At 42.8% G+C, this 21,787-nt stretch overlaps 1 protein-coding gene across 12 annotated transcripts in view; it reads right to left on the bottom strand.

Moving 5' to 3' along the window:
• CCDC150 (coiled-coil domain containing 150) overlaps positions 1-21,787 on the bottom strand; it is a 56,044-nt gene that overhangs the window by 7,957 nt on the left and 26,300 nt on the right. For 4 of the 12 annotated variants that reach the window (XM_073306257.2, XM_073306262.2, XM_073306260.2 and 1 more), the window contains 14 exons: positions 20,246-20,329; positions 18,346-18,453; positions 18,177-18,239; positions 14,047-14,175; positions 11,996-12,165; positions 10,109-10,202; positions 9,075-9,244; positions 8,102-8,228; positions 7,222-7,416; positions 6,552-6,620; positions 6,304-6,465; positions 5,839-5,925; positions 3,531-3,650; positions 139-2,448 (listed from right to left, as the gene is read on the bottom strand). In XM_073306257.2, coding sequence (XP_073162358.2) covers positions 2,332-2,448; positions 3,531-3,650; positions 5,839-5,925; positions 6,304-6,465; positions 6,552-6,620; positions 7,222-7,416; positions 8,102-8,228; positions 9,075-9,244; positions 10,109-10,202; positions 11,996-12,165; positions 14,047-14,175; positions 18,177-18,239; positions 18,346-18,453; positions 20,246-20,329 — 1,695 coding nt within the window. In that variant the 3' untranslated portion in view covers positions 139-2,331. Of the gene's footprint in view, positions 1-138; positions 2,449-3,530; positions 3,651-5,838; positions 5,926-6,303; positions 6,516-6,551; positions 6,621-7,221; positions 7,417-8,101; positions 8,229-9,074; positions 9,245-10,108; positions 10,203-11,995; positions 12,166-14,046; positions 14,176-16,073; positions 18,127-18,176; positions 18,240-18,345; positions 18,454-20,245; positions 20,330-21,787 lie in introns of those variants that run through there. The other 8 variants (XR_012154343.2, XR_012154344.2, XM_073306259.2 and 5 more) reach the window with 7 other exon arrangements.

The following is a 21,787-nucleotide window of genomic DNA, read 5'->3' as shown; positions in this document are numbered from 1 at the left end:
TATTACTCTATGCTTAGACTGCGTCTAAGTCTCACCACACTCAGTCCTAAACACCTCAGGACAAGTGCTTATTGGGTACTTGTTTAAAAGAAATAATAGGTTTCATGTACCATGGATTAGAATGACAACCTGCAACTATTTAAGTATTAATTAAAGCAGATTTAATGACTATTTAAATACAAAGTCAGCAGATATCTATACACAGCAATTATACACACAGCACTCCAGTGTCCTGTATCTGTGAAAAGAGGGCCTGATGAAAGAAAGAATCCCTACCCACTCATCACTAAAACAATGGCTCCTTGGTAGCAACAACTACTAAAGGAAACTGGATGGTAGCAGTTGGAGCTGTCTTCCCTCACTGGACCATACCTCCTAGCATCTCTTTTTAGATGAAGGGCAGTGTGTTTTGTCATTAACAGCCACATAGCTTAACGAGATCAAATAGATGAAGTGTGAAATAAGGCAGCCAGTGCCACGCTAGGTTGGTTTCCGGCTATGCCTACAGCTTGGTGCTAACGTTGGCAGAGTTAGACTACACTACTGATACTGACCCGAGAGGAGAACAGGGCTATGGAACAGAATCCTACACATAAGCTCATTTTAACCCCACCACTCAGAAGTGATGTGGTGTGCAGAAACTCAGCTCACCAGTGGTAGATTGGGAGGAGGAACATAAGGTTGTATTGAAGACTTCTGCTGCTTAGGAATTTCAGCAACATAACAGGATCTGAGCCAAAGGCTACTGAAGTTAATGAAAGATACCTATTAGTTTTAATGGGCTTCCAATCAGGTGCTTAATCACTAAGGGTCTGATCCTGTTTTCACTGATGTCAATGGCAAAATACCCCTTTGACAGCAATAGGGGCAGGACCAGGTCCTAAAATAATGGTCCAGGCTGTTGTAGCATAATTAAGTTTATATGACAAATGTAGGTATATAAAATGGGTGGAATGATTGTTATTTGCCAAGTCCCAGCAATATGCTTGGCTCTGTACACACCACAGAGGAAGAAGGCATAGCCTTTGCCCCACAGAGCTTCAAACTAGCCCCACAAAAACAAATGGATCAGACAACTGGAGGAAGCTTAGGAAACAGCACTGTAATTATTAAAATTAGGTGTGTAACAGCACATCTGATGTAGCTGGGTTACACCGTAAGCCAAGACAGACTGAGTTTTAAGGAGGGAATCTGAGCTACTCAGAAGTGCTCATTAATTGAACAGTGGATGAAAATTGTTCGTTTCTATATCATAAGGGAATGGTAGTTAAAGTCTTAACCCACTGCAACTACGAGTGTATAGCACCTGCTGTGGACACCACCTGCCCTTTGGGTAACTTGTTCCAAGGTGGTGCAGAATTAATCAACTCTATTAATCACATGGGTACCAATGGTGCAAGGTGTTCTGCCTGGCAGCCTCTCACACCCACATGGAGCACCTTCCAGCAATGGAGCCTTGGGCAGACAGGGATCCTGCAATTGCTCAAGGGCACTGTCCTCCTCTCAGTGCCCAGACCCAGGGCTCCTTTTACTGCTACTAATGGTAGCTGTTCCCATCAGCTAAGAAGGGATCCTCCCTGTACTGGTCAGGTAACCATCAGTATCCAACAGTGGACAACTGCCCTCTTTCAGCAAGTTTACCATCACCAACCTAGGAATCCAAAAGACCATCCCCTGGATAGGCAGAATCCTTGCACAACAATCTGAGCTCTCAATAATAACGATGTCTCCTCACTTTGCAGGGCTCATTCCAACCCACTCCCCTCCTCTTGAGCTGCTAAAACACAAATGAGAGATGTGACTGGAGACAAAGATCCAGAACATAAACTTACTTGTATAGGAAGCTTTAGAGATAGGAATCATTTCTTTGCTATAAATTATGGTTTTGCTAATCTGAGTTCCATGATAAAGTGTTTAAGCAAACTAGTCCCACTCAAAGGCCATGTTAGGGTGGGGGAAATGGAAAGCTACCTCACAAAATAATACATTCCAGTATGTGTCAGACAGGTGAGACTTATTAGCTAAGCTGAACTGGAGCACACAATTTAATATTCCAAAACCTGTCTGCACTGGTCTCCCATCAGCCAGCCAGTCAATGTGCATTTTATTTGAAGGATCTTCCTCACTGAATCAGAGCAGACCCTGTTCATAAGTTCATACAGGACCTCTGCTTACACCCACTCAAAAATCTTCTGAAATATGCAGATGCTTATAGATCAAGATACTTCAACCTTAGGGCTCATCTTCCACCATGTGAAGATCTGGTCTGAACTGTGGTGTTCACAAGTGCAGGGTGGGATGGCAGCCTGGAAGCTCCTGGGTTAGATGACATCACTTCCTGTCTAGCTCAGATTGGTACTTCCTGGAGATGAGTTTGAGCTGCTGCTTAGTCTCCCAGCGATTCAGGGAGGCTTGGCTAGGGAGTTTCATGGCCTTTTCCTTCTCCATCTGTTAAAGGACAGGGTACTGGATGAAAACTGATTATCCACTCTCATTCCCAATGAACAGTAGAAAATACAGAGATTGCAGCAGCTCAAGATACATCTTTAGAGCAAGGTCAAACAGCTCTCTGGGAATTGCCACAGCTGTAAGAGACAAAGGCTCTGAGATCTGCATACAAAACAAGGTAAGGAGAACTGTCTTTACAGAACTGTTTGGATGAGTGTCGGAGGAGAATAGCAGCAGTCATGGAGAAAAGCAAGAGAAGAAGGCACACTACAGCCACTCATTTTCAATACAGTTTTTTGGGTAGGAGCTTAATCAGACCTAAAATATAGCTGGAGAGAAGCAGGATATGGAAAATGGAGAGAAAGGGGCTCCCTCATTCCTCTCCTGTCTCCACCTGGCTCTAGTAGGTTCAACAAATGTCATCTCCCCACCAAATAAGCACATTCTGTGAAACATCAGCAAAAAGTTAGAGAACTAAACTTCAAAACCTTTGTCCAGGGGCTTACTCCTTTGAGAGTGTTTTCCTGCCCCAAGGAGATGCTAGTTGGGCTGAGAGAGGTGGGGGCTAATGGGAACTGCAGAAATCAACAGGGCTTAAGAAACCAAAATTCTGATTGTCACCTTTAACCTGCTAAAGAAATGAGATAGGAAACAGGGAAAATTTTGGTCTGAGGTCTGCTCTTCCCCTCGCTTGAGGTGGGGAAGTTTTGTTTGCAGATCACGCCTCTCTGCTCCTGCTCTGCATACAGCAGAACATCACAAAGGGGCAGAGTTTTCTTATAGTTCTCCAGAAACTCTCCTGCCCATGTTACATGCATTCAAACAAAACAGTGTTGGCTTTCTTCTGGCACTGATACTCACCTCTGCATAGGAAACACCTGCTACAGTCCTGCATGGCCTTGCTATTACCTTCACTTCAACAGGTGCCAGCACTCTTCCTTGCAACAGCATGGCCTGCCTGTACTCATACCATTGCTCCTCTAACATACCCAGGGAACTCTACTACAGGCTGTTCCCTATTCCTCATCCTTCCATTAACTATGCACCTCTACCTTGAAAGTAAAAGCAACTCCCTTATTTACCTCCTTGCCATAGTTCCTTTCACTGGGGATATTCTGCTGTTTGTTTTTCACTACCTCTAGCTGCAGGCTGTCAAATTTAGATTTGAACCAGTGGTGAGCTTCCTCCAGGTTAGCTGTGATCTGAGGAAGAGAGTAGTGATTAGAGTCAGAAAGAGAACTGTTAGCAGTTTCAACTTCTGGGCTGCACACCAGACAGGCAAGATTTCAAATCCAGACTTCTTTAAATCTCCCACCTCTATGTAAGCATAGAGCACGCCACTTGGCCATCCTGGCCTCCTTCCTACAACATGGTGGAGGGGGTGGAAAGGTCCACACTGCACTGCTGTTACCCCCTTATTGAGTAACTAATGGGCCTCTCATTGGCACTAGCCCAAGAGAAAACAATTCTAACTAGAGGGAAAAGCATCAAGAAGGTGGTAGAGGAAGAGAGTAAAATGGAGGCTAAATACAGCAAACCACAGAAGAAAGAGGGGAGACAGCATGGCCTTTGCTTGGCAATGTGCTGGCACCAGGATCATTTAAAGAACGACAAATGCTGTAAAATTAGCAAGTTATTTCACATCATGTGTTAGCAAGAACTCTTGTTAAGGACAATCCTATATGCAGATCATAGAATATCAGGGTTGGAAGGGACCTCAGGAGGTCATCTAGTCCAACCCCCTGCTCAAAGCAGGACCAATCCCCAACTAAATCATCCCAGCTAGGGCTTTGTCAAGCCTGACCTTAAAAACTTCTAAATAAGGCCATTCCACCACCTCCCTAGGTAACGCATTCCAGTGCTTCACCACCCTCCTAGTGAAAAAGTTTTTCCTAATATCCAACCTAAACCTCCCCCACTGCAACTTGAGACCATTACTCCTTGTTCTGTCATCTGCTACCACTGAGAACAGTCTAGATCCATCTTCTTTGGAACCCCCTTTCAGGTAGTTGAAAGCAGCTATCAAATCCCCCCTCATTCTTCTCTTCTGCAAACTAAACAATCCCTGTTCCCTCAGCCTCTCCTCATAAGTCATGTGTTCCAGTCCCCTAATCATTTTTCTTGCCCTCTGCTGGACGCTTTCCAATTTTTCCACATCCTTCTTGTAGTGTGAGGCCCAAAACTGGACATAGTACTCCAGATGAGGCCTCACCAATGTCGAATAGAGGGGAACGATCACGTCTCTCGATCTGCTGGCAATACCCCTACTTATACAGCCCAAAATGCCATTGGCCTTCTTGGCAACAAGGGCACACTGTTGACTCATATCCAGCTTCTCATCCACTGTACCCCCTAGGTCCTTTTCTGCAGAACTGCTGCCTAGCCATTCGGTCCCTAGTCTGTAGCCGTGCATGGGATTCTTCCGTCCTAAGTGCAGGACTCTGCACTTGTCCTTGTTGAACCTCATCAGATTTCTTTTGGCCCAATCCTCTAATTTATCTAGGTCCCTCTGTATCCTATCCCTACCCTCCAGCGTATCTACGTCTTCTCCCAGTTTAGTGTCATCTGCAAACTTGCTGAAGGTGCAATCCACGTCATCCTCCAGATCATTAATGAAGATATTGAACAAAACCGGCCCGAAGACCGACCCTTGGGGCACTCCACTTGATAACAGACTGCCAACTAGACATGGAGCCATTGATCGCTACCCATTGAGCCCGACAATCTAGCCAGCTTTCTATCCACCTACTACTGCTACAAAGTACCGTGCAGTTTGAATTTAAAGGACCTTTATTACTTACTCCCTTACCTACCCTGGAGAGCTCCCTTGTGAAATAACTACAGTACTGTACAATTTGGAACCAAATTACTGTAACACTTCTGTAAGGTATTGTGCTTTGGACTTTTACTGTGCAATACCATCGGCTTTCAATAAGCGATGAGGTGCATGGGGAAATGTGACTCACCTTTAAAAGAGGTGGTTTGGAGTAATGTTATTCAAAATGGTACAATATAGCGGCTCACACTGCTTAATGGAGAGGACAGATGTGCAGGTGTTTTAAACTTGTCAATACCCACAAGCCATTGAACCAGGTGGAAACTGACAGAAATGGAGAGAACTTCCTCTTACAGGCCTAACTAAACTATAATAATTTGTATAGGAGACTGTTAAGAGCTCTAACAGAAGAAGGGCCTGGGATAAGCACTAGCCAATGACCATGGGGAGAAATAGACTGTGGCTGCACCTTACTTCCCACCTCATCAAAGGCTTGTTCTTAACACTTAAAGGGCCTCCCAGTGCATGTCCCACAAACAAATCTTGTCATCCCCAAGGACGGATAACTCTTGCTTTGTACCAGAGGATCTCTTCTTTCCCACTGTTGTATTCACCTGTTCCGATTCTACACTGGCTTCTTTCAGTTTCTGCTCAGTTTCCTCTTTGCATTTCTTCAAGTGTTTGACTGTATCATCTAGCTTCTGGAGAGAGAAAAATAACACCCAGACCTCTCTCTTTATTTTGTTCATACAGGACATAACACAAACCACTTCTATATAACAGAATGAGCAGGAATCTGGACTGGAAAGTTTTGGTAGAATAACTCCCAGCCCAGTAGGTCAAATATTCAGTTCCATAAAAGCCCATGCCATACATTGCTGTCCATGCTCCAATAAACAGCTATAAAGAGAGGTTATAAAAGCCCCCTTGGCATGGGAATGAGCACCCACCACTGGCAATAGGACCCTACAGTTATGGCCCAGCAACATGCTCAGAGGCAATAAGCATTCAGACCCCAGGACAGGATCATGCAGCTCAGCACGGATCATACTGTATTTCCAAGGCTGTGAGCATTTTACCTGACATTGGTTCTCTAGCTGCCGCCGCATTTTCTGCTCCATTTCCAGCTGGGCCTCCAGCTGCCTGTTCCGTGTTGCCACTTCATGCTGGTTTTTGGCCAAGGTCTGCATCTCACTCTGAAGACTTGTTAACTCTGTCACGAATTTCTGGATGCTCTGTGACTAGAGATGGCATGGAAGTGAGATCTCAGTGACCACATGCAGATTCTAATCTAATGGAAAGGGGAAGTTGTATAGTGAGCTCCCACCTGCTCATAGTTTTTTTTCTGATACTGCTCCTTGATCAGTTCCATTTGCCTCAGCTCAGATTCAATCTCCTGAAAATAATTTTAAATGAAAGGAGGAAGCTCCAGTGAAATTGTTTAATGTGACAGAGCTTGGGCTGCTCCAAACGCCATCCTTACTGTGTGACTGAGATTTGGAGTAACACATGCTCTGCTGGGGACAAGCAGGCAGCAGAGTGGCATTCGAGCCCAGCACAGAGGATCTTCATTAAGACAGGGAGAGGGAGGCACAAGCACCCAGCACCCAGTAGTGTTCTACTGACTGGAAATCACTCATTTATAAAAGGCGGCCAGAAGCTGTAGGCCCTTCCCTTCAACATGACCTATTGGCAAAAAGATGCCTTATCCAATCCACTGAACTGGGAAACAAAGGACTACCGTGAAGTGATCTGTCGAACTATAGAGTGATTCCATAGCAAAAAGAGCATTTAATGTAGGGAAAAAAAGACACAAAAGACGAGCATTTCCCAGCTGTTACTGACACTATCAGACTCCTACTGGCACCAGGTTTTTTCTATACCAGTGGCAGTATCCTGGCCTGGCCCCACTGCAGTGACAGCAGTAGTTCTTCCCATTACAAGGAGAGATGGTGTATGAACGGGGTTTTTCAGAGTGAAAAGGTATCTGCACAAACCTTTATCCTCTCTGTGTTCTGGATGTTGTTAGTTTTGGAGGCCAAGTAGTGTCTGATTTGAGCACTTTGGCTCTTTAGCTTCCCCCTGTAACTGACCAGGGACTTTTCCAACTCCATTATTTTCTGCCGCAGCTCCCTGTTAGCCCGGGACACTTCAGCTGATTTGGAAGAAGCCTCTTCCAGGGCTTTCTTCAGCTAGGAGGCATATAGAAGAGGTTAGTTCATGTTCATCCCCAAAAATGTCTGGCTAGGGTAATCAGAGACATGTATTTCCTGTGAATATCACCAAGAAGAGAGTCTCTGGTAAGTAGCTGTTAAGCTGGATCTTCCAGTTATTCATAGGGAATGAAAGAATACACAGGTTAACCTCTGGGTTTCTGAATTCTTGTAAGGTCAGAGGACACAGATCATAGAAAGAATATAGCCCATGACAGACCAAAGAAGCAGAGACCACTGTTTTACTGCCTCTTCTCTTCCATATACCATGTTTTTATGACAAGGATTTTGCAATAATTGGAGGCTGCTATCAAACATCATACAACCTTCAAACTATAGCCTTTTGGTCCTTCCTGGAAACCACATTCTAATTAATCTTTGGTTTATTCCATAGGCCTTAGAGGGAAATACAGTTAGGTTTGCACAAAAAACAAAAGGGGAGGGATAGACGTGATAAATACATCGCTAACTATGCTACAGCCACCAGAGCATCACTTTGTCCACTGCAGGCCAAAACTCTCTTATGTTACTACCAAGTGATATTGCAACACAAAAGGGGGACAAGAAGTGTCATAGATCACTTTTGTTTTCTTATTGTTGGGAAGCAGAGCTCTTCTCGGGAAACTGACCATGGAAGGAATCTTGCAATTCTGCCCCTCCTCACCTCAGCAGATTCCCTGTGACCTGCTTTCCTTGTAGCCTCTCGCTCGGTCTGAAACTGCTTCTTCAAGGACTCCAAGCGTTCGGTATACAGCTTTTCTTCCATTGTGGCTTCTTCAATTAGCTGCTCCCTTTCAGGAAAGAAGGAAGACAAAAGCTATAGGAAATAAACCATACTGAATGAATTCATAAACACTACAAGTGGGAAGACCTGGCCACAAAAAGAAAACAGCAAGAAAAAGTGATGGTCCAAAAATATTTTCTGTGCTTGGGTGGGCCTCATTTTGCCACATTACGTGCGCCATGAAGATTTGACTTAGCTTTTGAAGCATGGCAGTCCAGGAGGCCAGTTCAATTTGTTCATCCAACTGCACGTTCAGCACATTTCTTTCCTCAACAACAGCTCCAAACAGAAATACAAGACAGATTCTCCTTGTCTGAGGGAGGCTTTCCTCTCAGAGGCGTCTGCTCTAGGCCAGCCTGCAGAGTTCTCCCAGGAGAATGAGGCGGACTGCTCCAGCTCATAACATTCCTCAACTCCTATCAGCAAGCAGCCTGCAGTTCCCAGGAGGCAGACTCCTTCCCCGCCCCCATCCCCTCCTGGCAGTACAGGAACAACAGCCATATTGCAAGGCTGTCAGTGGCAAGTGCTGCCAGCCACGCAGGCATATTCACTCAAACAGCAGAATAGTGCTCCTGCATTCTGGGCTGCGCCACACATACAGCCCAGAGGAAAGACTGGGCTCCATTTGCAGCCTTCCAATACTGCAGAGGAGCCTGGAGAAGTCACTGCATCAGCAGGCAAACGGCTCGTTCATGAGGGCTTTGCACCAGTCCATCAATCCACCAAGCTCAACAGCCACACCACAGAGATTGTTGCTGCAACTGACAAAAGCATGGAAAGGGCCACAAGCTCTGCAGCTAGAAATGGAAAAGCAAAGTGTTCCTCAGCCACGGCACCTTGCACTTGTTCTTACCTGCAGGCCATCAACTGCTGATGCTCAATTTCTTTCCTGTTCATTTCTTCCTGAGTATGTATCAGCTTGCTCTGCAGGGTACTATTGGCCTGCAGAGCTTGTTCCAAACTCAAAGCAAGCTTCTTGTTGTCTGCTCTAGCAACTTCTAGTGCTTTACAAAGTGGGTCCACCTCAGGGGTAAAGAGAGAGAGATCTAATTTATATTTAATTGAATGAGAAGAACTTCTATAAACACTCCTTCCCTCACCAACTCCCCAGTAAGAACAGAAGGGATCTTTTTCCCAGTCAGTGTCAATTTGCTCGACTAGAACTCTGGCAAATACAAATGGTGTGTTAGCAGCCTCTGCTTGATGACTATCGATTGAGGGCAACTGGTGGCCTGTGGGAAGTCCTTAGACTCAATTTCAGAAGACCAAGCATCACATCCTGCTTTCCATCAAGGCTTCACAAGACAGCAAACTTCCTTCCAAGTGAAGGCTGTCCATGGTAGACATAACCATGACTGACACTAACAACTGCCCTGTCTATATTAAGGACAAAATTGTCTTTAAGTGTTAGGTTTTAAAACACAATTCTATTTTAAGTTTCTCCTGGTATAGACATGGCCGAAGAGATGCCTCCAATGCCTCCAGCAAAAGACAGAAGACTAGACTAAATATTTCTAAGTTTAAACACAAGCAGCAATGCCCCCCTCTTACTCCCCCCCCCCAAAAAAAAAGAGAGGTAAAGAGGAGAATGTGAAGAACAAAATAAAGATATTCATGAGAAGGAAATGCACATTTCAGAAACCTTTGTCCACATTCTCTGTTCCCATTTGAAGACAGTTGGAAGTTTAGCTCTCTCAAGGCATCTCTGGATGGAGTAAAACTTCCTTTCTATAATCTCCATAAAATGATCTACCCCAGTGTTTACAGATTTTGCCTTGTAAGTTTCCTGGCAGGTACTCCCCCACATTCCATCTTCCAAAAAAGCAGGATGGTTCAGTACCACAGAACTAATCCAACCTGTTATCATTGGAAAAACTTGGTCTCTACCTGACTATTGTGCTGAGTTTCTATGACAACCATTTTGGCCTGGTACTGTTCCAATTCTGCCTCTAATTTCTGGATTTTTTGTTGGCTCTGGGTCCTGCAAACAAAAGGAGAGAGAGAGAATAAAGACTCAATCAAGGGGCATGGTTAACAGCAAAGCTACCTATGCATTCTTCTCCCCTGTAGAGCGGAGGTCGTATCACAGTTTTCTATTTTCAAAGTATCTTGTTTGGACTGGAACTGAATTTTAATTTCGGTCAATCTTCTCTCTCAACTCCCAATTTCTTCCCCCTCTGATGCACACCATGAGATGATGAATTGGCTTCAGCCACAGCTATCATACCACTTGGTATACTTCCAAGCAGCATGTAAAGGTAGGCCAAATGACATTAATGTTAGCTCTAGGCATCCAAGATCAGTTTTAATTTTATAGCATCATCCAGTTGCCAGCACAATGATTTGCTGTGCAGCAATGTACAGCTATCTCCCATTCATGAAAATCTGCCACACAGGGATTGCTGGCCTATAGTATAATGACTGGCATTATATACATGGCTGACAGGAGTTGCCTGCCTATAAATACCACTGTAAATGTGACTGGCATGCTTCATTGGCTCACGTCACAACTGTAATTACATGTTCTGCCAACTCATCAGTCTGAAACTTTCTTTTACAACTAACACAGAGTCCACAAACATAGGGAAGAAAGTGTTGCAAATTCTCAGATATCTTTGATCTGTGAGATTTTGGATGTTAACTGGTTCAAACTAGAATAAAAATCACAAAAAATACAGAATAAATTCTGTTCACACAGGAAATAGAGCAATCTTTCCATGTGCTAATCAAGTTAGATCAGAGACAAAAATACAGTTAATGTGCTATTTACATTTACACTACAATCTCCTCTCTGCTAGATGCCTATATAAGATCCTATAGGGATTAATAATCAGATATTGGCTTTATAATAACAGAGCACTATACCTAAAATTTAAAACAAGCAACAGTTACTACACAAAGACAGACAAATTGCAGGGTATGTGCACCCGGAAATTTGCAGAGATACTCAAGGAGTTATGCCTCAGTGGGGAAAAATTTTATATGTTAGCAGGGATCGGCAACCTTTTGCATGCAGCCCGGTCAGGGTAAGCCCCTGGAAGGCTGAGCCGGTTTCTTTACCTGCTGCGTCCGTAGGTTCAGCCGATCGCAGCACCCGCTGACTGCAGTTTGCCGCTCCAGGCCAATGGGGGCTGCGGGAAGCAGCGCAGGCTGAGGGATGTGCTGGCTGCCATTGGCCTGGAGCAGTGAACTGTGGCCAGTGGGAGCTGTGATTGGCCGAACCCGCGGACGCGGCAGGTAAACAGCCCAGCCCGGCCCGCCAGGGGCTTACCCTGATGGGCTGCATGCCAAAGGTTGCCGATCCCTGAGTTACGAGTATTAAAACAGTCTGTAGAAGGTTTTTGGATGTTGATTCCCACTATCCCCAGTTATAAATCCCTACACATGACTAACTTCTGGAGATATTTTTATGAAGTCTTGTGCAACAGGCACACTGCACTTAATGATAGTTGGTTAACAAAGAAGGCAGTGTATTCTCAACTGCAACCCTTACGGAACTGATCATGTGTACATGAGGGGCAAATCAGCTAGTGCTATGCCTCCATTCTCCCAATATTGCAGAAAAAACTAACTGCAGGGATTATAAAAACAAACTGGGTTCACTGGGAACTACCTTATCTGGTCCCATATAGTCTGCTTACTTCCCAAAAGGCAGATAATCATCTTGAGCCCTAGAGAAAGAGTCGGTGATCAAGCCATTCCCTGGCCTGGCTTGTCTAGTTTTTCACAACATTACAGATACTGAGAGTCGCAAAGAGTTTCAAGCACAGTTACCTGTCTTTTCTGAGCCCTGTGATCTCAGAATCCTTGCGTCCCAGCTCAGTTTGCACCTTCTCCAGAGCTGCCTGCATCCTGCTGTGAGAAGCCAGTACATTCTCCAGGACAGATGTCACCTTGTCGTTATCCTCCTTTGCCTCCTGTAGCTGGCGCTGTAAGTTTGCCACCTAAAATACAAGAAAGCAGGCAGAGGGGGGAAATTGGTTAACTTCCAATAAAGACTACTTTGATTATACTCTTCATATAAATCATAAGTAGGCTACTTCTCCCGCAGGCTCAGGGAAGATCAGTCTTGTCTTTGTTGTATTAATTTAGATGGAATATATGGGCCAAAGGTGTTAACATAACTCAGTCACTGTCCAATATTAAACAGTTTTAAACAGAGATTTCAGCCTGCTTAGTACCATGGCAAACACACAATTGTTTCCTTTCCCTTTAGTTAGGAGTTTTTTAGAAGGAAAAAACCGTTGTCTGATAGTTTTTTAGATGGTATTAAAGATGGTAATAATTGTCCTTTTGGGGAAAAGAAAAGTAAGTAAGTAGAGATGGGTATGAGCAGTTGTTGTTCTTCTTGTTGTTAAAGTCCAGTCCCACGATCTAAAAGATAAAATAAGACACACACACAAGGAGAGAAAAAAGAACAGCAAAGATAGAAAATGAAGTTTCTGTCTCTGATGTTGACTTTCACTTGTAATTTCACTGCTGGAAAAACACAGGCACAGTACATGGTCTTATCCACTCCGAGACCTAGCAAACTTGTACCAGCATGAGGCTATTTAGGAGGGCATTGCATTTAGCTGCCTCTTTCTGGTCACAGGCTTTCCACTATGTTACAAAATATAATCTTGGCCAGATAAGCCAGAGTTTTATTAGGCAGAAGGAAAAAGGAGGGGTGTTAGGAAAGAAGAAATAAGGCAGGGAAGGAAAAGCACCTACTTTTGGGTGGGGTGGGGAGAGGAAGTCTCACATCCCAAGTGGTATTTGGGATTCTGCTGGAGCTAGTGGCAGTGTCACCTGGCTCCCTCTCTCTGGCCTGGTCAGGACATCTTTCAGGATCAGGATGACAAAGTCCCAAGAGACGGTGAGAGTGGCAGCCAGTAGCCAATTTTTCTTTCTAAAGTCACTTTCTTAAGGCCTCCAAAAAGGAGTGGTTAATGGACTAATTCAGTCTGTCTTTTGTACCTTTTCCCATATAAACATTTATTATGATTTGTGACATCTTATGAACTTTCACTTACTATTTATAGTTTACCTCACAATTAGGGTAAATTTATAGGCCCAATTATCACAACATCTCCTTCAGCCTGTATTTGAAGGTATGCCGGGAAGAGAAAAGTTTTCCAGAATTCCTCTCCATTTCCCACCCTTCCTTTGGTGTAATCATCAGAGGAACCTGTCATTCTGGCTAAGGAGGGCCAGCCCTAACCCATGCAACTTTACCAACACTGGTTGAACATGCTGCCTTTGTGGCGTTCAGTTCCCATCAGCATAGGGAACGAGCGAGAGTGGAATACGAACTCTAATAGCATGTTGCGGTATTGTCCACTATGAAGTCCACACGGACAATGTTTTATCTGCCAGACTCTGATTTGCACCCTTATTCAAAGGTTTAGGGCCCAACATTAAAGATAAAATTGGGGATTCCTCACACCCATTTTAAGTAAGTGTTAACTCCACTGATTTCAAGATAACTCCTGACTTACAATGATGTAAGAGGAGAATCAGGTCCCAACTGCTGATACAGAACTTTCTAAGTAAATATTAACCCCTGGTAACCTCCTGTATGTTGCTGGCATCAACTGCCTACTTCATCAATGGCCATCAGTTGAAAGCATAATACTGCAAAACATTATACAGGATTGTACAGCACCTTGAGACTCAGGAGTCAGTATTCTACACACATTCCAGAACCAGTGTTGGAGCACTGTTGTCCATGTAGACATCAACCGGCTAATAAGACTTATGTTGAAGTTTAAATTTGCTGTGCTGGAATCTGAGCCAGGCTATAGCAGATTTGTCTCCTTTAAAAAAAAACCCTGTTTCCTTGCCTTTTGCTTCTCCCTCTCTTCCATGGCTTCCATGTGCCCCTTAATTTTCTGACTCTCTCGCAATGCCTCATCACGGGACTTGATTGCCATAGAAAATTCTTCTTCTTTGTGTTCAAGGGTGGTCTGTGCCTTTGCAAAGAGACAGAGGAAGAGGGTGAATTCTAGTTTTCCAAATCACAGGAATTGGATCTAATAGTTTACAATTTAAGGTGGTGAAGGGACTTTACCAGTGAAATGGTCCAGATGTCCTAAAATCTAGACACCTTGATTCGGTATTTAGAACAAGAGATTTTATTTTTCAAAACAAGCATTAGAAAGAAACTGCCACCCCTCATCCGGCCTTGGTGAGGGAGATAAAGAGATAGAACTGGAAACTCCAACCCCAGGAGGGGCTGCAGTACTTTCCTTCATGGGGCATTAAATCTCTTTTTGACTTTATGAAACAAAGATCCAATATTTCCCTCAGAATCCAAGCTTTAAATAAATTAAACATGAGTAGCAGTGAAACAAGCATATGTGTTTTCTCCTGAATCTATTGATAGGATTTATTTCCTTGGTTTTATTTTTAGAGAATATTCTTCTAGTTTAATGGATTTTTAAATATTTGTTACCCTGTCCAGAGTCCTAGGTGCTTTATCAATAGTCATTACAGTTTCTCACTGCAGATCAATCATTCTCTCATTTTAGTGCATGTTACTGTTTGTTACAGTTATTATCGTTAGAGATCTGCAAAATAACATCTGACAAAATTAAAATCAGATGAAATAAGAAATTCAGACTAAGCAAGAAAAGAGCCACTGCTCACTAATCCCCCAGTAAACACAATCCTTATAATCCACAGTTTGTAATAGAGAGGAAGGAGGGACAAGTCAATTGTTTGCAAAATCCAAAGGCCACTTTAAACACAAATAGCTAACATTTCATGAGACTCCCCTGGATATTGCCAGCCATAACTATAGCTCTAGGCATAGGAACAAGTCTCTGGGTATACTGCTTGTTTTAATATTAAAAGAGAACACAAAATAGGTCATTCAAAAAGAAAGAGATTTTAGCCAAACTCCTGACATATTGCCCAAAAAATGGAAACCAGAAGCAGCTACTTATATTTTTGGAATAAAAAAATAGTAACTTTTAGTGACGTCCTCTGGGTATCAGGTACACAATATTCTCCAATCTCTGCTTGCCAAGAAAAAAACAACAACTTTAAGACAAAATACTTGGCTTTCTCAAATCAAAGGTGATCTACTTTGTGTCACCCAGGGTAACTCAAAGTTTGTTTCTACTCTGTTCCTTGAAACTTCCATTTGTAAATCAGGTTCACAGCTTCTCAGCTGGATTACCAAGATAAAATTTAGAACACAGAGGGCTTCCTTTGTCCCAATCCCATTATAAACCAAACCTGATTATTGTCTTCCAACAAACTAAATATATAGCATCAGTCATATGGCCTTTTTACATCAACAGTTCAGACAGACCACAACTACATTATCTCAAGTCTAGAATCAGAAACACTTTCAGTCTGAAAACTTTGTCTTGTATCTGGACTTCATTAACTGAGCCTGCACCTTTCTACACAAGAAGCTCCCAAAGACACCCGTATTTGGTATTTTCCAGTATTTCCTCATTTTCGCTAACAATTTAATTATTAGTGCCCCAGAAACTCCCTTAAGTTTCCATCGCCTAGTTCAGAGGTGCCCAACCTTATTACACAGGAGAGACACATAAACCTAGGCACAAACTTGTGCGGGCCAAACAGATTCTACATATTTTAATAAGATTTAAAGTCACCTGTATTGATTTATATTTTAAGTTCAGCTGCTTTCATGTGTATTTGGATAGGTTATTTCAATGTACAGTATTATCTATTTATACACTTGTGTAAACTAAAACGATGTACACATGATGATAAAATGCTAATGAATCGGCCGTTAGTAGATTGTATTGAAACAGGCCATGGGCCTTATGAAATGCTTTGGTGGGCCCTAGGTTGGGCACTCCTGCTAGTTTGTTTCAAAGTCTTCACTCACCATCAGGAAATCATCTTCACTAAGTTCTGCAGACCATTCAGCTTTCAATAGCCTTGGAGTGAGGATGTCTATTTTACTCTCCAGTCTTTCCTCCATGGTCTTAATAGCATTTAACAAAGTCCTCAGAGAGATTCTAGGACAGTCACCACATTCAGAAGCAGACTTCCTTGAATGTAGATCCGGCATGAAATGAACCCGGTGTGAAGGGCAATGGACAGTAGAAACATGCGATCCAAAACCTGCAGCTCCCTCTCCCAAACCACCCATATCTGACCTAATGTAATGAACACTGGGCTTCTGCTGCCAGGGCCTCTCTGGGGATTTCCTTCTTTTTGGTGGCATTGTTGCTACAAAACAAACCAATCAGTCCAAGTAGATAGAGATGGGTGGGAGGAGGGAAAGAGGAAGAAATAAAGAAAACCAGAAGAGCGCACAGTAAGGTAACAAACTACCCACAAAATGTCTATCCCACTGAAGACACAACAGAGGCCACACTCACAGATGCTGCATCTTATTCCTGCACTGCATTACTTTATAAAGCCCTTATAAGCCATTTTAAAGCATCATTTACTACTTCTGATTAATCCGAGGGTTTTTTTCAGTTTTCTTTCCTAATACTTTGCAAGACTAAATTTTCCACAGCAACTTATCCAGGGAAGCTAAATCAGTGTGGTTTCCTTTCATAGCTTAGTAGCACTGAGACATCACTTTTCACCAGTACAGCATTAGAACTATATGCAATGTCACTATGCTTTCCCCTTCTTATCATACTATATACTGTGACCTCACCGAGCAGAATGTAACAGCTCACCATCTGGAACTTAATCTTGCGTCATGTGAGGCAGAACATTCTAAGGGTTCTATTCATGACTCTGCCAATCTCTTGCTCTGAGACCTTTCTGTGTCTCCATTTTTCCCCTATCTGTAGAATGAAGATAATATTAAGTTATCTTTGTAAATTGCTTTTCCAAAGTTTGAGGGCATTCGGATAGTGGATTTTGGTGTGGATCTATGGCTTCCATAACCACAGTGTCAGACTGTCTCACAATCTTTAAAATATCTGTTAGAGCTATTTGGGAATTGCTTGATGAAATATTTGTCAAAAAATTCCAATTTATCAAAAGTGAAACTTTTTGCAGGAAAGGGTTAAGTTAGATGAATTTTTCAAATCAGTTTTAGAAAAAAAATGGAAAATTCTGGTTTTCAAGTTCAAAACAACTTTTGATTTTCTAAACATTTTGAGTGCCCCAAACCAAATGTTTGTTCTTGGATTTTTGGTTTATGAAAATTTGAGATAGTCATCCCAGTTCAGGATGGGAAAATGTTTGTTTGACAAGTAAACACTTTTCTGCCCAGCTCCAGTATTTATCCCCCCTGACATCCCTGTGAGGTAGGGCAGTGTTATAGGTATGACAGCTAGATGACTTATTTGCCCATGGGAGGTAAGTGGTAGGGCAGGGAATTGAACCAAGGCCTACTGCACTGCAGGATCCCATCCTAATCACTGCTGCATCCTGCCTCTCTAATGTGTAGTGCAAGCTAGCATGGCACATACTATCTGTTGGTTACCAGACAGAACTTACAAATTTGCATATCCTGCAACTTAAGCATTTTCCTTCACCCCTTTAGGAGCTCTCCAGCCCAACAGAACACACTTTAAGGCAGTTTCTGTAAACTGTAATTTTCTTTAAGAATCTAAAGGATTTCCTTCTCTGACCAAGAACTAATTTGCAATATTAAACTGGCACTCTCAGACTTCTGTTTCTTCTCAGACACCCAAACAAGACTAGCAGAAAACATGGCCCAGTGCACCAAATAAAACCTGCAAGCTCGGTACCTCTGCCCAGTGCAACATAACCCCTCTTTGTGCTGTTCCTAACAAGACTGAATAAGTGATCTAGATCAGATTAGGCTGAACATTCACAGCCTTCTTCCTTTTCCCCTCCCAGAAAAGCAACCAAATAACCTGTGACAATGTATACTCTCTACTGTGAGCCAGGAATAGACAGACATGAAAATTCCTACAATCCCACCGATTTAGCAAGTTCCAGCCCTAAACACACACATTACATTTGCTGGAAAACAGCCTTGTTGTTTTGGTACCTGCTTCAGCTGAGCTTCCATCCTTTGCATGTTAATCTTGACAGAGCCAAGTTCTATATTCACCTGTAATTTATAATAGTAAAAGTTAGTATTAAGCTATTGATGTTCTTGAGGGGAGCAGTTTGACTCCAATGCTGAGAAGTGAAGAATCCTCTGAGTTTGATTGTACCTGAGTATATTTAGTCTCTAAGGCTGTATTCAGCTTGCGAAGATGGCTGTTCTCTGAACGTGCATCTGCAAGAGATTGCAGTTCTTCCCCCAGCTGCTGTACTTTGGTCTAAAGGAAAAAGCAGAGACAAAGTCAGCATACATCTCACTGCACCTATTTAGTAAGTGAAGAGAAGGAATGAGCTTGAGACAGCCAGAGAAGCAGAGAGAGAGAGTTTGTAAAACTAAAAGAAATTAACACTGAGCAAAGTCTCAGAATATGAGGAGCAGCAAGAGAGTCACTTTATCTTCACATAAAGGCAAAATTAAAATAGGATGAATCATTTTAATATAAAGCTCAGTATAGTGTCTTGTCCCCTCACCTATTACTATCATCAGTATATTTACGAGTAATTCTAGCTCACACATTTACCTCTCCAAGGTAGCTCAGAAGATTAAGAAAAGAAATGGCTTCTTCAATAAGCTTGCAGTCTCAGCTTGGGGAGCTAATGCGCAAACACCGCACAGCTTGGCGATAGCTCTTTGCTACTTAGAGACTAGTGTGCTCCTGTGTGGCCAAAAACTCTCCCCACACAAAGCTAGTTGATGTACAATTGAATCTAACAATGAGACTAACAACAGGAACCACGAGAGCACAAAACGTAAGTGGCTACCAGTCTCCTAACATCAGGCCTTCTGTTGCAGGAAAGAACCTCCTTGACGCAATCCAGGAGATACTACAACTGCCACTTTTCAAAGATATACAGGAGGTGTTTTGCCACCAACTCATCAATAAAAGACCAATATGGACTTTACCGACCATCTCATCACATTGTGGTGAGCAGAATGGGAACAAGCTGCTCCCCCTGTAAGAAACTCCTCCCTCAACACTCAGCGCTTCACAAGAGACTCCTGGCCTCGAGTTGCCATGCTGTCTCTGGTGCAAACTCAACCATTTCAGATGTGGTGTGCAGCAAATGACCACCCCTGCGGACTCAGGAACAGCCCTCTGTGTAGCTGCAGTGAGGCTGAGAAAACTGTACACCTATGAATAGCGGCTCATCTCGTGCTGGTCTATCAGGACTTTAAAGCCTCCACAAGGCTGCCCCCAAAGCTACAATGACTAAAGCATGTGTAATGCCTACCTAAGCCCTTTTGACACTTCTAACATTTTTTGTTTTTCATCTCGTACTTCCCTATGTTCAATTTTTAAAACTTTTCCCATCTTTATTGTACCACTTGTGCATTCATTAATAATAATAATAATAATCACCACATGTAGCGACACAAACAAACATGCAGCTGTCTCACCATGTAAATAGCCACCATTCTCTGAACTGGCCCCTTCTATGCTGTTTTTTCACAAGCACGCCAAAATCCATGCACCCCTTTCCCAAATTCTAAGGCACCCATCCGCAACTCAGAAATGAAAGTATCTCGCTTTCACCATCCCCTTCTATTATGCACTTACTTCACTTTTATTTATCACCATGCTGTCTGGTCCCTTCTTATTTTACTCCTTGGAATAATCTGCTTATCCAAGACACTCCAAACTCCCAAGCTCTCTTTGAGGGTTTCTAAACATGCATGTTGCTTTAGAATGCCCCCCTTTCCTTCCTCGTTACTCAATGATTTTCAAACATCCTATGACTTGTTTACCCGGAATCCTATAGCTGTAATAAGTGAGGCATCTCAACCCAGTCTTTTACCTAAAGGCAATAAATGGTCTGATGAGGATCAAAGACAGTTTTAAATCCCAAACTACTTAAAAATATCTGGCAGCTGTTGCACAAATGACATCTGCAAAAGGAAATACAAGAACTTCCTTCCAACTGTAATAGTGAAGATGTGGTTAAATAATCCTGGATCAGCTGGGTAGAAAGATTTCTGAACAAACTTATATAAAGGCAAAAATCAGGTACCTGAAGCTTTCCTTTGTCGTAGGCCAGTTTATTTTTACTGTCAGTCAGCTCTGCTAGAACCTGTTCGACCTGCTGTTGAGCATACTGGGAAAACAAGAGCAGAAGTCACCCTCTCCTAGGAAAAACAAGCCAAAATGGACTTGGGCTTCAGCATCTTGTTTCTCCCTGAGGTTTAGCCCTTTTCCCCTTCAAGTTTTAGCATTACCTTTGTCCTCCTGTTTTGTCCAGATTTTCATTTAAAAATGAACAAGAGGTCTCACCAAGTGAAACAACAGAGCAGCAGAAAAATGTAGTTGTACCACCTTGTTACTAAGCCACCTCAGCCTATAGGAAGAAGCCGGCATACACTGGTTCTCAACCATCTAGACCAATCCCTGGATCACAGAGCCTAACCTCAAGCACAGGCAGCAAGAAAGTGAATGGCAGAAGAACCTGTCCTCTGGCAAGAGGGAAAGGAGAAGAAAAGGAATTGGCAAAGGAGAGAGAGTGGGGGAGGCAAGGGGATTAGGGGAAAAAAATGTTTCAGAGTGAGAGAAGGTACCAGAAGGAACACAGAATGGGAAAATTATGGAGATGAACTATTTTTAAGCTTCAGAACATTCTGTTGATTCATACCCCTATAATGGGTGACTAACTATTGTGAAGCTAATTTTGTGTGTGGAGGGGAGATGATAAATAAACTGCCACTTTTTATATTCTAACTTTAAAGAATTTAACTATCTTATAAATAATTTTGATCACCACGTGACAGACATTCAGAAGCTGTTTCAGCTGAATTTTCTCTAGCTTCCTGATTTGAGGACCTATTTACAATGAAGTTTTCTGAAAGTCTCACATTGACACAACTAGAGTAGACAGTTTTTACTACCATGAGATCTGGACCTGCTCAGTACAGTTGGAGGACACAGTGGTAAAAACTCTGCAGCTGGTCTCCACTAACACTTCCACTGTTTCTAGTACTGGTCACGTTTCAGTGCTAGAGCAATAGTGAGAGAGGATAGGAAAAGGACAGCAGAAATGACATCTCAAAGTACCAACAGAAGTGTTAGCCAGATACAAGTCAGTTATCGTCTATCTTATGGTGTATATAGGCTAAAGTCCCACCTATACTACATAATGGAACAGAATACTCATGGGAAAATCCCTGATATAGTTGTACTTCAGGACTCCATGGGTACATACTCGGGGTGACTAGTTGGAGTCACTGCCCATGCTACCCCGGCTACATGGCTATTTTTAGCACTCTAGCTCGAGGAGAGCTAGCAAAAGTACATCAACACAAGTTTGGAATCACATCCCTAACTCCAAGTGTAACCCATAGCATAAGTGGTCCCTTCAGCTACTTATAAATCCCCCCCACACAGCATGAATACTTTTCACCCTTTAACAAATTCAAATGGAAACTTGAAAACAAAATTAACATGTAGCCGTTATTTTATTCTTTTGTCTCCCCTCTCTCACATTCCATTAGTTTGGAAACTAGACACAGAAATACCATGTGATCAGGATAACTAGTTCAGATTGCAGTTTGACTCCTGGAAC

The sequence above is a fragment of the Lepidochelys kempii genome, chromosome 11, assembly GCF_965140285.1.
Source record: "Lepidochelys kempii isolate rLepKem1 chromosome 11, rLepKem1.hap1, whole genome shotgun sequence".
NCBI lineage: Eukaryota > Metazoa > Chordata > Testudines > Cheloniidae > Lepidochelys > Lepidochelys kempii.
Note: the sequence above shows the minus strand (reverse complement) of the source record. Positions and strands in the feature narration are given on the sequence as shown.